At 42.3% G+C, this 13,640-nt stretch overlaps 1 protein-coding gene across 1 annotated transcript; it reads left to right on the plus strand.

Annotated features, from left to right (window-relative positions):
• The first annotated feature begins 1,497 nt into the window (after positions 1-1,497).
• LOC149496113 (uncharacterized) lies at positions 1,498-2,224 on the plus strand. The gene is given in 3 exon segments (XM_089721278.1): positions 1,498-1,898; positions 1,992-2,058; positions 2,165-2,224. Coding segments are annotated over 3 exon segments (528 nt in total).
• The last annotated feature ends 11,416 nt before the right edge of the window (positions 2,225-13,640 follow it).

Raw genomic sequence — 13,640 nt, forward strand, 5'->3', positions numbered from 1 at the left:
ATATACACAATCCAAATCATATGCATTAATTTTATTTTTAATTATAATAAAAAAATCATAATACTATAAAGATAGTTTGTTACACTAATGAAATTAAATTCTAACATCTTCTTATTATTAGGTTTTAGGCATACAAAATTTTCATTTTTAGTCTGCATCGAAAAGTGTTCTAAATTTATATATTATTGTAGTAAGATAGAAGATAAATAAAGGAAAAAGAAGAAGATAAAACGAAGAAATGTATTAAAAAAAAAATCAACTTTATAATTTTGTTGTTCAATAATATATATCCTCCTTTGATGGAAATCATTAAGTAAATTTTAATTTCTTCTGAAGTTATCATATGTACATAAATATGGTATAATGTTGATTGTTTCTCATCTGGAACTTGAACTCGAGAGTTGTGTGAAAGATCTCTGATTAATGCTTCTTATTCCAATGATTGTTTTCAATTTTCATTTTCCTATGTTAGTCATTATTAACTCACAAAACTCAATGCACTCATTGAAACAATACATTTAATGCTTGTAAAGAGGAAGAATGAAAGCCTCAAAAAATTGAGAAGGGCAATTACGATAATTTAAATGGAAACGGTGGATTTGATCTGGATCAAAATGATCCATTTAGCATTACTCTTTCAATTTTTCACTTCCTTTCAACACTAGTGAATGAATTGATTAAAACAATCGTATTAATAATGCCATTGCTGATATTGAGATTAAAAAGTAACAATTCAAGACTTTTTCGAAGGACTCTGCGTGTAATAAATTTACACATCTAATTTTGACTTCAGGAAAGCTGGGTGGGTCTATTCCCACTCTTTCAATTGATCCCTCTTGTACTTCCATTCAAAGGGACGAAAGTAACAATATACACTTAGCTTAAAATAAAAAGAAACTCAGTCGTTTGCTGTTGATATGACACCTTAATCTGAAGCTACGGGAAAATAAAAATCTCTACAAATATAATGTCTCTTTTTAGCTTTAATTAGCTATAGAGGACTAAATTAACTGGGCTTTTGAAAATTTTTGTGATTGTTATATTTGGAATCTTTTGTGTTCCGTCTTTTGAAGACGAGTCATATATGTGGATTTTAGCTTCTCATATTACCTCTTATTGGGTTTGTCCAAGCCTCCTCTTTCCATCACTCCTACATTTGTGGCTCCCCAAATCCTTTGGACATTAGACTTTGTACTACGCTGCAATCATCAAACTCGTCGAGTCGAATCAAATCATACAAGAAACGTTGAGTTGAGTATTAGACGTTTTGAATTTTGAAAAATTAAATGTGAAAGCCAAAATGTCCATTTATCTCCTCCAGAAATCTTTGGAAAAAACAAACTACTTAATTAACTAACACTACTAATTAATACTTATAAGAGAAGCTCAAGAGTTGAAGCCCCATAAAATTCACATATACTACTATATAAGCATGTAAAACAACAGTTCTCCAATTGACTAACAAATAATTAGGGGTTAGAGAACAACCAAGAAATAATGGATGAAAGTAGTGTCAACCTGAAGCAAAAGTCTGTTTGTTACTATAATGACAGTGATAGTGATAGTGAAGATGATACACAAGTAGATTTTATTCGTAAAAGTTTAGAAGAAAAGATGAATCTTGGCCCTAAGAAAAAGCTTCTTGTACTTTCTCCAGGAGTCTTGTATTACAGGGGCAGGGTATCCAACAAATACAGGCCTAAATGTGAATATTGCAAGTTTATGCTTTTTTTTTTTTTCCATTGATTATGTTAATTTTAACATATTTGGTGCTTATTAATATTCCTTCTCTTCGCTTCTCTTCTCTTTTCTTCAGTTTACAAGAGACCCCATTGTGAAGATTTCCTGAAATTTTGTTTTCAAAGATTTGAAGTTGGAATTTGGTCGACCGTGATAGAGTTAGTGGATTTAGCTTCCCACCATCCCTTATATATTGTGTTTTGTTCTCTTTTAAATAAATGGTTTTGCTTCATTTCTTGAAAATTAAACAGAAAGAACTTGAATAATGCCCTAGAGTTTGTCATGGGAAGTTCGAAAAGCAAACTTCTTTTTGCTTGGGTAAGTGCTATCTGCAGTTGATATATATTATATGAAATGCTATGCCAAAAAAAATATAATTAACCACCTAAATATATGATTGGATTGAGCTTTTCTTGATTTACAGGACCAAAAGTATTGCACTGATTCTGGATTCAAGACTTCAAATTGTTGGGATTACAACTGATCCCGAGTGGGCCCGTAGAAAAATACCGGAGGTAAAAGTAAAATAAAATTACTATTACCATATATACCTCCAATAATTAAGTATTGACTATTGACGATCGAATCCACCAGAAATAATAATCACGGTAAAAATTAAATAATTACCATAAATACCAGATGAAAAATAAGAACAACGAGATTTACGTGGTTCACCCTTCAACTGTTATGGGCTACGTCCACGGGACAAAAAGTCCGAATAATTCTTCTACTAAAAATAGTAGGTACAAAAAGAGATTACAAAAATAGTGGCACTCTAAGTGTTTCATAAAAAAAAAAAAAAAAAAAAAAAAAAAACCCAAATTAGAATCCTCACTATTTTCTCTCTTTCCCAATTTTAGGAACCCTTTCCTAAAATTATAATCTTCGTTTTTTTTTTTTGCTTTTGTACATTGTGAAGTGAAAATCCTTCTCCTAAGGCGACGCATCATTAACGCGTCCACCGAATGGATGCGTTAATCACGCGTCCAAACTTTCAACAATTTCCCTTTTTTTTCTTTGTACGCAACCTCATTTGACCAATAATAAAAATACATGATTGTTGTTTCCTTTTTTTTTCTTTTCTTCAAACTTGTGTGGGTCCACAACACCACACATCTTCTTCTCTTTTTTTTTCAAACTTGTGTGGGTCCCACATGTCGGAGGGACCCCACAACAATTCTCCCCCTCTCGACTACATGGTGGGACTCTCCATCCCTACTGCTTTGACACATAGCTCGAACTTCTCCTTTGGAACTGTGAATACTCAAATTTTGAGGCTTCTCATGTTGTTGGTGGCATGTGAAACTCTTTAAATGGAGGAAAACACGCTGCTACAGTGCCATGCCAATTAGTTTGACTTTGCTACAGTAACTTTGACTTTGCTGCAGCAACTGTGCAAACAGTCCGGCCGGACCGGAGGCTATTTCGGAAGTTCACCGAAAATATGTCAATATGGTACTTAAAACGTTCGGAATATCGCGAGGATCGCGGAACAGGTCCCGAATTATTTTTTGGAGGTCCGGAACTCCCAAAAAGGCCCTCGGAACGAGGCACGGTGTCCACACCGGCCACGGCGGCGCCTGCCGCCGGGCACGGCGGCGTCGGCCGCCGAGAACGGCGGTAGCAGCCGCCCAGCGCGGGCGAGGCTGCCGCCCAGCGGGGGAAGGTGTGCCCCGGCGGGGAGGAGGCCTGCAGCCCCGCTCGAGAGCTTGACGACAAACAGAGCGATGCCAGTCGCTCGCGGAGCGGAAAAAGACGCGGGAGGGGAGCCAACGCGAGAGGGGAGGGCGAGCACCGCCCGCGGGCATGTCACCCGAGCGGGCGAGGCTGAGTCACGCGAGGGCGGGGCCAGCAGCCCATCGCGCTCGGGCCTGTCGCCCGCACGGCGAGGCGTGCCGCCACAGCGCGCAAGGTGCGGGGCTGGCCCCCCTACGCCCCTGGGGCACTCCGCCAACTTGGGCGACACCTGACGACCAGACCAGGCGAGGCCTTCCGCCCACCGACTAGTCGGAGCTTGGACGCCTCCCAGGCGGAACCCCCCCGCCCAGCTTAGTGTGGGCGGTGCCTGCGACCCACCAACAGGGCTGCAGCTGCCGCCCCTCACCGGCGGCACCTGCCGCCCTGGGACCCGAAAAATGGCCTATAAATAGGCCATTTTCAGTCCAATTTTGACACCCCGGTCTGTGTTGACGGACGAATCCTTCTCCCTCTCACGCTCCTTGCATTTTCTTTACCGCTTTTTGCATTTAATTTAATTTTTATTGCATTTTTATTGTGATATTTGAACATTAAAATTAAACAAATTAAAATTAATTAATATTTCCTAAGCGAGGAGCCTAATCCGGAGTTAAGAAGCGGTCGTCGATTAAATCAGGTATGTAAACAAAACTCTGCCTATTTAATTTTGGCACTTCATGCATGTTTCTCTTCTACTCTTAATAATTCTACAATTGCATAAATGCATCCACGTCATTATTTTTGGTAAATAAACTGCCTTAATTAATTTGATTAAGCTTAAATGCCCGGTTAATCAATAATCGTGGTATTAAAGTTTAAATCCGACAATATTGGCTAAAAGAGCCTAGTTAATTAATAACTACGGTTCAATTGCCTTATTTCGAACAAATCCGGCTTAAGTCCAATTAATCAATAATTGTGGCTAAAAGCCTTAATCAATCACGTTTCGACAATAAATTGTGATTAAGCTCGAACGCCCGATTAATCAATAATCGTGGCATTAAAGCCTAAATCGAACATTTTGACAAACTAATTGCTTAAATCAACACTTTTTGGCCAAAGGCCTAAAATCAACCATTTTGGCGACAATCGCCTAAATCGCACGTTTTTGGCAACAATTGCCTAAAACAACACATTTTGGCCAAAGGCCTAAAATCAACCATTTTGGCGACAATCGCCTAAATCGCACATTTTGGCAACTATTGCCTAAATCAAATCATTTTGGCTAAAAGCCATTAAAATCAACATTTTTGGCAACATGCCTAATCGAATCAATCGATCTTTTGGCAAAATGCCTAAACAAAAATCATGCACAAAGCATACACAAAATCATGCACGAAGCATACACACTCATGCACAAAGCATACACAAACATGCACAAAGCATACACAAAATCATGCACTAAGCATACACACACCCATGCATTAAGCATATCATTCAAAGCCCTCTAAAAGAGGCCTATCGAACTACGTTGACTTTGATCTTCCATTCAAACGGAAGTACGTAGGCACGTTCGGGATTTCACCCCGGGTGGCAAGTCAAAATCATTCAAACATTTCATTAATCCATCATTTACCTTGCAAAGCATTCATTCATCGGTTAGTTTATCGGCATGACATAGTCTCGGGATCCATCTCGGGTTCGTAGATTGTGCCTTAATCATTGGGATAATTAATCTAGTAACTAGGTTAATTAAAAATAGAATCACTTAGGGTTTTTCCTAGTTTACCCTAAAATAATTAAACAAGGTGGCGACTCACACACATCACGTGTATTTCTTCTCATTCATCATATGCATCACATGCCTATGACATTTGGGGAAGGGGTTCACAGTTTGGCGACTCTGCTGGGGAGTTATGCAATTAATTTGCATAAAGTGGACTACAATTGTTGTGAAAACTAACCGGCCTTTCTTTAAGGCATCATTTTATTATGCTTTGTTTTGCAGGGTATCCTAGCACGAGTCAAGTGTTCTTTCTTTAAGAATACTTGATGAGGAAATTTGAACTTAATTGAAAAATTTAATTAAGACATTAAAACTTGTTGATTTATTTGCACGATTGAGAATCTTTTTCTCCATTGCATAAAAAATGAACTTCAAATGAATTTCTTCTCTTCTGTTCAAACTTCTGAGTCTGGATAGCAAGTAGCGCTGATCGGCAGGTCTCTTTGATTATGCCGACGGACAGCCAAAGCGTCCTCCCTGTTACCGCAAACCATCTCTAATCCTTTTGGAGGTGGCACATGGGTATGCGTACCGTTGGACCCACGCGAAACTCCTTGTTTCACATGTGGTTAGGTATATCCATACTCAAGGTTCAAGGGTCCCTTAATAAGCCGATTCTCTATTTGTGTCATAGCCTATAGACCTATCCTTTAGGACTATATGCACCCAATGGTACGAATCATCTCATTAAAATAAATTATGACGTGTTGTTGTGCGCATTCATGACATGCCATAAGCATTAAAAAAAAAAAAAAAGAGAGAAGAGAGTGGAGGGACACAAAAATATCCTTCTGTTTGTTAGTCATGCACAGTTGGACAAAGAGTCATTCTCTCTCATATCAGCTACCCTGATACTACTATACCCTTAATCCAGTTACCCTCATACTTACAGGTACCCCCTGTTCAAGTGCCAACATTAGTGCCAACCACACCTACTGTGCTATCACCGAACTCACCAATCTCAACTGCACCAATGGCATCACTTTCTGACATCAAAAACCTTATAGAACAACTCGAGGCCAGAATGGAGGCCAGAATGGAGGCCAGAATGAATGAGGCATTGGCTGCCCAAAGGATTGCCCTGATAGCTGAATTGGGTAAGGGTAATGGAAGTGGGGCTTCCGGTGAGGGAAGTGGACCTGCTGCTTCCAATCAAGGACCTGCCGCAGAACCGACAAATCCTACCCTTAACCTGGATGACATGCCTGCTTCTGAGCCAGAAGCTCAGAAAATGAGAAAAAAACTGGACACCACCAAACAGAAAAACAATGAACCTTTTCCCTCGTTCCTTACAAGGAAAAGGACCAAGGTCGCTCAAATGATCAACCGGCCTTCTGAACAAGAACAGGTAGACATAATCATAAAGAACCTGCAGTCTGTCTACCAACAACAGTTACAAACCCAATACTTACCAACCTTCCAGTCGCTCATTGCCGCTGCTACAAAGGTAGAGGATTTAATTCAAATGGGGCAACTGAAAGAAGACTCGGGTTCCTCAAAATACGAGAAGCCTAGCCAAGCTGGCGAAGTCCATGAAATGGCAAGCATCACCCCCACGAATCCTTTACGTGTGGGCAATATGAGAAATGGCAATCGGTCAAGAAGGACATATACTGATCTCGGGATGCCAATCCTTTTGGTTTTCCGAGAGGCTGTCAAGGCCAACTACATCAAGCCCTTGGAAGCAAGGCTGCCACCCTACCCTTTACCAAGAAACTACCGAACCAATGAATACTGTGAATATCATCAAGGTCATGGGCACGAGACTGAAGCGTGCTGGACGCTTAAGAACCGCATCCAAGACCTGGTAGACGATGGTTCAATCATCCCAAGAAGTGAGTCAAACATTAGCACTAATCCCTTACCAAATCACGGGGTAAATGCTATTATTTCTGACTAGGAATTGATCGATCCTTTCGAGCTATTCCTAGAAATGAATGACACCTGTGTCCTGGACTTGAATGACTTATTCGAAGAGGTAACAACCGAACTCGAAGTGGAAGACTTCATGCAACCTAGTCTCCTTGACGAAATTGCAGTTATCACAGGAAATGATGGGGACCAAGATCTGCTGAGCCTGATCAAGCCGAACGAAGGCCCTCTCACCAATTGGTACGCCGAGGAGGAGCGCGCTGCTGATAAACCCCCTCCCGAGTCAAACCTAGAGTCAAAATCTGTAATCAAGTCTTGTATTGAGTCTGAGTCTGACCCCGAGTCTGAAATCGAGTCAGAGTCCAGTTCCAGTCTTGAGTCATCTGTGTCGGATTTTGAAAATCCAGATTTCAAATTTGATGTAATCTTTGAAGACAATTCTGTCATGATCAATAAAGGCTTGCAAATTATTGACTACCCCGCGTGTCTATCTTCCCAAGCATTTCCAAGCAAAAATAAAGAAAAAGAAATAAACGAAATAAAAAATGAAAAAGAAAAGATAATAATTGGCAAAGAAGAAAATGAATATACATACATTGCATTTGATTGTGCTAACAGGAAACAAGTCAGTGAATGCTTGAAGAAGTTCGCCGATTGCTTCATGTGGAAGGCAAGCGACATCACGGGAATTGACCCAGCAATAGCGGTACACAAAATCCCAGTATACCCCGAGGCTAAGCCAGTAAAACAGAAGCTAAGAAGGCTGAAGACAGAATGGTCTTTGAAGATCAAGGAAGAAGTGGCCAAGCAACTGGAAAACAAGTTCATAGAACCTATCGCCTACCCAACATGGTTAGCAAATATTGTGCCAGTGCCGAAGAAGGACGGTAAGGTCAGAATGTGTGTTGATTATAGGGATTTGAACAAGGCGTGTCCAAAGGATGACTTCCCCCTACCGCATATTGACTTGTTAGTAGACCGAATGGCGGGACACGAGATGGTCTCCTTGACCGATCTTGCTGTCGGATACAACCAAATAATGATGCATGTGCCAGACAAAGAGAAAACGGCATTCATCACGGAATGGGGAACTTATTGCTACAGAGTTATGCCTTTTGGGCTCAAAAATGCGGGGGCAACCTATCAAAGAATGGCGACAGCCATCTTCCATGACATGATTCACGAAGAAGTAGAAGTGTACGTGGACGACATGGTTGTTAAATCGAAAACAGCTGAAGAGCATACAACAGCACTCGAGAAGTTCTTCCTTAAGCTTCAAAAGTATAATTTGAAGCTCAACCCAGCAAAGTGTCTGTTCGGAGCTGCATCCGGAGTATTTCTAGGGCATATGGTCAGTCGGAAAGGCATAGAGATTGACCCTTCAAAAGCCAAAGCCATCCTAGAAATGCCGGCTCCAAGAACGGAAAAAGAAGTCCGGGGTTTCCTGGGAAGACTACAGTATATCAGCCGGTTCATCAATCAACTGGCGGACACTTGTGGCCCTATGTTCAAGTTACTTAGGAAAGGAATAGCAGTCAAGTGGAATGAAGACTGTCAAGAAGCTTTCGACCAAGTAAAACGATATTTGCTATCCCCGCCGGTTTTACAGCCACCAAGGCTAGGAAAGCCTTTGCTGTTGTACCTATCAGTGACAGAAGAAGCAATGGGTGCGATGCTAGCTCAACAAGCAGAAGATACGAGGGTAGAAAATGCCGTGTATTACCTTAGCAAGAGGATGCTAGAATATGAGCTAAAGTACAATAAGATAGAGAAGTTGTGTTTGGCTCTAGTCTGGGCCTGTACCAAGCTACAGCACTACCTCTCGTCTTACACTACGTACGTTATCTCTGAGTCAAACCCCTTGAAATTCCTTATGGAGAGGCCGGTTCTTGACTGTAAGATGGCAAAGTGGGTATCAGTACTTGCAGCTTATGACCTAAAGTTTGTACAACGGAAGGCCGTGAAAGGCGGTGCTTTAGCTGATCAATTAGCTGAATTACCGGTCGGAGATCAAATGCTGGAAGTGGAATTTCCTGATGAAGACTTGTTAAGCTTAGAAAGTGAAGTCTGGGAGATGTACTTCGATGGAGCTTCGAATTACCATGGAAATGGGGTCGGAGTTGTATTCAAAACTCCTTGTGGAGAATACATCCCAATCGCAGTCAAATTGGATTTCAACTGCACTAACAATGAAGCCGAGTATGAAGCTTGCATAAGAGGGTTAGAAGCAGCCTTGGAAAAGGAGATAAAGATCCTCAAGGTTTTCGGAGATTCCAACTTAATAGTCTCCCAGGCTTTAAGGAAATGGAAAATTAAAGAAGAGCGTTTGGTTCCTTACCTACAACGCTTGGATGAATTGGCTCAACAATTTGATGGTTTATCCTTCCATTACTTGCCACGAGCCAAAAATCAGTTTGCAGATGCTCTAGCCACTCTAGCCTCCATGGTCAATGTAGAAGAGGATCGAATCATTCGACCCTTGACAGTGCGGCTACAGAAACAGCCAGCACATATCATGAATTTGGTCGACGATAAGCCCTGGTATTGGGATATACAGAATTATCTTCAGAACGAAGTTTACCCAGAGGGATCCACCAAAACTGATCAACGGACATTGAGACAACTAGCATCCGGATATTTCCTTACTGAGGGAGTTCTGTACAAAAGAAGTTGGAATGGCCTGCACCTAAGGTGCGTTGATGAGGAAGAAGCTCAAACCATCATGGATTCCTTACATAACGGGGAGTCCGGCCCACACATGCACGGGATAGCCTTGGCTCGGAAAATCATGAACCTGGGTTATTACTGGTCAACCATGAATGCAGATTGCATGAGGCACGCGCAGAAGTGCCACGAATGTCAAATTTTTGCTAAGCTGCAAAAGCAGCCTCCAGTTAATTCGAATCCTATCACCTCACCATGGCCTTTCGCAACTTGGGGCATAGATGTGATCGGAAAAATCCACCCGAAGGCCTCTAACAGCCATCAATCCATCCTGGTTGCTGTAGATTATTTCACTAAATGGATCGAAGCAGCCTCTTATTCGATTTTAAATGCCAAGAAGGCAGCACAGTTCGTTCGTACTAACATCCTTTGTCGGTATAGAACACCGTTCGAGATCATCACGGATAATGGGTCTCACTTTCAAAGTGAATTTTCTGACCTGCTGAAGCAAAAGAAAATTCAACATCATAAGTCCTCACCCTATCGTCCACAAGCAAACGGGGCTGTAGAAGCTGCGAATAAGGCTATAAAAGTCATTTTGCAAGAGACTGTTAAAAAGCACAAAGCTTGGCACGAACAGTTACCGAATGCCCTATGGGGATATAGGACTTCAATCAGAACGCCCACCGGAGCAACTCCGTATTCTTTGGTACATGGTATGGAAGCAATATTGCCTATTGAGCTGGAAGTTCAGTCGGCAAGGATTATTCAGGAAAGCCAGATCAACGAAGCAGATTGGGCTAAGAATTATCACTTGCAACTTTTGGGTATGGATGAAAAGCGATTGCAAGCAATCCACCAAACTCAAGTCTACCAAAGAAGAATGGCACGGCATTTTGATAAGAGGGTCAAAGACCGGAAGCTGGAAGAAGGTTGTTTGGTCCTGAAGGAGATTAGACAGCCAATCATGGACCCACGTGGGAAGTTTCGTCCTCATTGGGCTGGACCCTATGTGTTGAAGAAAGTATTGTCCGGCGGAGCCGTCATCTTGACTGATTTAGATGGTTTGGAATTCACGAATCCATGTAATTTAGATCAGTTAAAAAGATATTTTGTGTAATAAGCATTGCATAATGTAAAATGAACTACATTAGACCTGATTCTCTTCGGAAAAAAGAAATTATGTATCGGAGATATGTAGGCAACCCTCATTGGGTACGGTCTAAACATTAATGAAAATCATTCCATAATTCTTTCCTCTTTGCCAACAATAAAAAAAATAATAATAATAACAATAATAAAAAAAAGGGATAAAAATGAAAAAAAAAGAAGAGAAAAACCCGCTAAGTCGAAAACCCGAAAAGGGCGGCTTAGGCAAAAATCGGGGCCCGCTAAGTTGAAAACCCGAAAAGGGCGGCTTAGGCAAAAATGGGTAGCTCGCTAAGTTGAAAACCCGAGAGGGCGGCTTAGGCAAAAATCAGAGCTTGAATAAATGAAGTTGGAAAATGCTTGGAAAGCTTAATGACATGCCCAATTGAAAGCAATAAAGTCAAACAGTCCAAAGTCAAGCAGAAAACTAAAGAGACCAAGAAAAATAAATAATAAAGTCCAAATCCAAAGGAACATACATCCAAAATTCCAAATAAAACCCAAAATCCAAAGCCAAAAGTCCCCAACAAAAAGTCAAAAGAGTTAAAACAAAGCCAAAACATCAAAAGTCCAAAAGCCTATCAGAGTCTAGGTACCCCGTCGCCTCCGTGGGGCAACGTCCTCCGAGTCATCCCCAGTTGCTGAACTCCCTCCAGCCTCGTCTGTCCGAGGAGCCAACATGATCTCCTCATCAGTCCTAATCCCATCACCAGCGTCAGCCTGAGTCCAACCCTCGAGTGCACTCAGCAATGCGTTCCTCCTTAGCTTTTCAACTGGCCAGACAACGGTCATGAACCAGGCCCGATACTCAGAAGAAGTCTGAACACCAGCAGGATTAGGTAAAGGCCTAACCATCTGATGGTCTCTAACCCAAGCTCTAAGGACAGCACGGGTAACTCCCGGAGTAATGGTTGAATCAGATAACGAGTCATCCACGATCGGTACAGTCTGATCTATTCCCATCTGCCTCATAACGCGCGAAGCACAGTACCAAGTGCAATATGCAAGACCTAAAAGGTAAACCCGAGCATGGCGAAAGCTAACCTGGATGAAGCGGGTGATACCATACCAGGATACGAACCACAGCACCTCATTTGGACCCAATTCAATCAGCCACGAGGTCCATGCATCAGCAGACGGGTGTGTGATCAAGATCCTCCGCATACGGTACTAGATAGGGTTATAAGGCAATGAAGTAGGAGCAGCAACCACTTGGAGGTGGTCCTTCAACCAAACCTGAGTAATGGATCCTTTCTATTACAAGGGGATGAACCAAAAAAAAAAAAAAAAAGAGAGATGAGAGGAAAATACCTGGAGAATAATCGGGGAAACTGTCCAGTCCTCGAAGCCTAGAGCAGCTCTGTCAAGGCTCCTGATGGTTTCTGCCAGCATAATGCCACCAATGCAACCCATGTCCTCCATCTGTCGAATCATAAGGCAAAATCGCAGATCCCCGAAGCCTGGGTCCTTATTAAACAAGAAACCAGATAATAAGCAAAATACAAAAGCCCGCATCCTAAGCCTCATCCGGTCTGGGTCATCTGAAAGAACCTCTGAAAATTCATCAATCAGGGGCAGCAGAATTGCCTTCTGGTCGTCAACAATCATGGCCTTAGCTTGTGGCCGGCTGAATTGAAATAAAATTTCAAATGACCGAACATACCCAACTTTAACCTCATGCCTGACTAAAGGGGCATTAGGGTCACACCCTATGATAGCACAAAACTCCTCGAAAAGAGGACACATCTCCTCCATCATGGCCCCGAACCGAAAAACGTGGGCCTCAGGGTCCCAGAATCTGATACAGGCCCATAAAAAGTTCCAGTCGATCACTACCCCCCTAAGGGTAATGATAGGAGAGAGGCCATACCTCTTCAAGTTGATCTTTTCAACTTTGGAGAGACTCCTAGCCCAGCTGTGCATGCTATGATTGAAAGAAGGATTCATTCTTTGGAAAAGATAAACACAGAGAGAAAAGAAGAAGAGAGAAGATAAGGAATGAGTGAAGAACCAAAACAAAGAACAAGCTTTTATAGGAGAAAATGCACCGAATAAGGGCGGCAGCAGCCGCCGAAATGATGGCGGCAGCAGCCGCCGAATTGCCACCGAATAACGGCGGCAGCAGCTGCCGAATAATGACAGCAACGGCCCCCACAAAATTCACAATCAGGCCCCAGAGGCCCGAAAAATCACATTCAGGCCCCAGAGGCCCGAAAAATCACAATTCAGGCCAAAGTGGCCCGAAGAAATCACATTCAGGCCACAGAGGCCCGAAAAATCACAATTCAGGCCACAGAGGCCCGAAAAATCACATTTAGGCCCCAGAAGCCCGAAAAATCACATTCAGGCCACAGAGGCCCGAAAAATCACATTCAGGCCCCAGAGGCCTGAAAAATCACATTCAGGCCCCAGAGGCCCGAAAAATCACATTTAGGCCCCAGAAGCCCGAAAAATCACATTCAGGCCACAGAGGCCCGAAAAATCACAATTCAGGCCACAGAGGCCCGAAAAATCACATTCAGGCCCCAGAGGCCCGAAAAATCACATTCAGGCCCCAGAGGCCCAAAAAATCACAATTCAGGCCCCAGAGGCCCGAAAAATCACATTCAGGCCAAAGTGGCCCGAAAAATCACAATCAGGCCAAAGTGGCCCGAAAAATCACAATCAGGCCCCAAAGGCCCGAAAAATCACAATTCAGGCCCCAGAGGCCCGAAAAATCACATTCAGGCCCCAGAGGCCCGAAAAATCACAT

Source organism: Jatropha curcas, chromosome 5, assembly GCF_041381405.1.
Source record: "Jatropha curcas cultivar XTBG-Jc1 chromosome 5, XTBG_Jcur_1.0, whole genome shotgun sequence".
NCBI lineage: Eukaryota > Viridiplantae > Streptophyta > Magnoliopsida > Malpighiales > Euphorbiaceae > Jatropha > Jatropha curcas.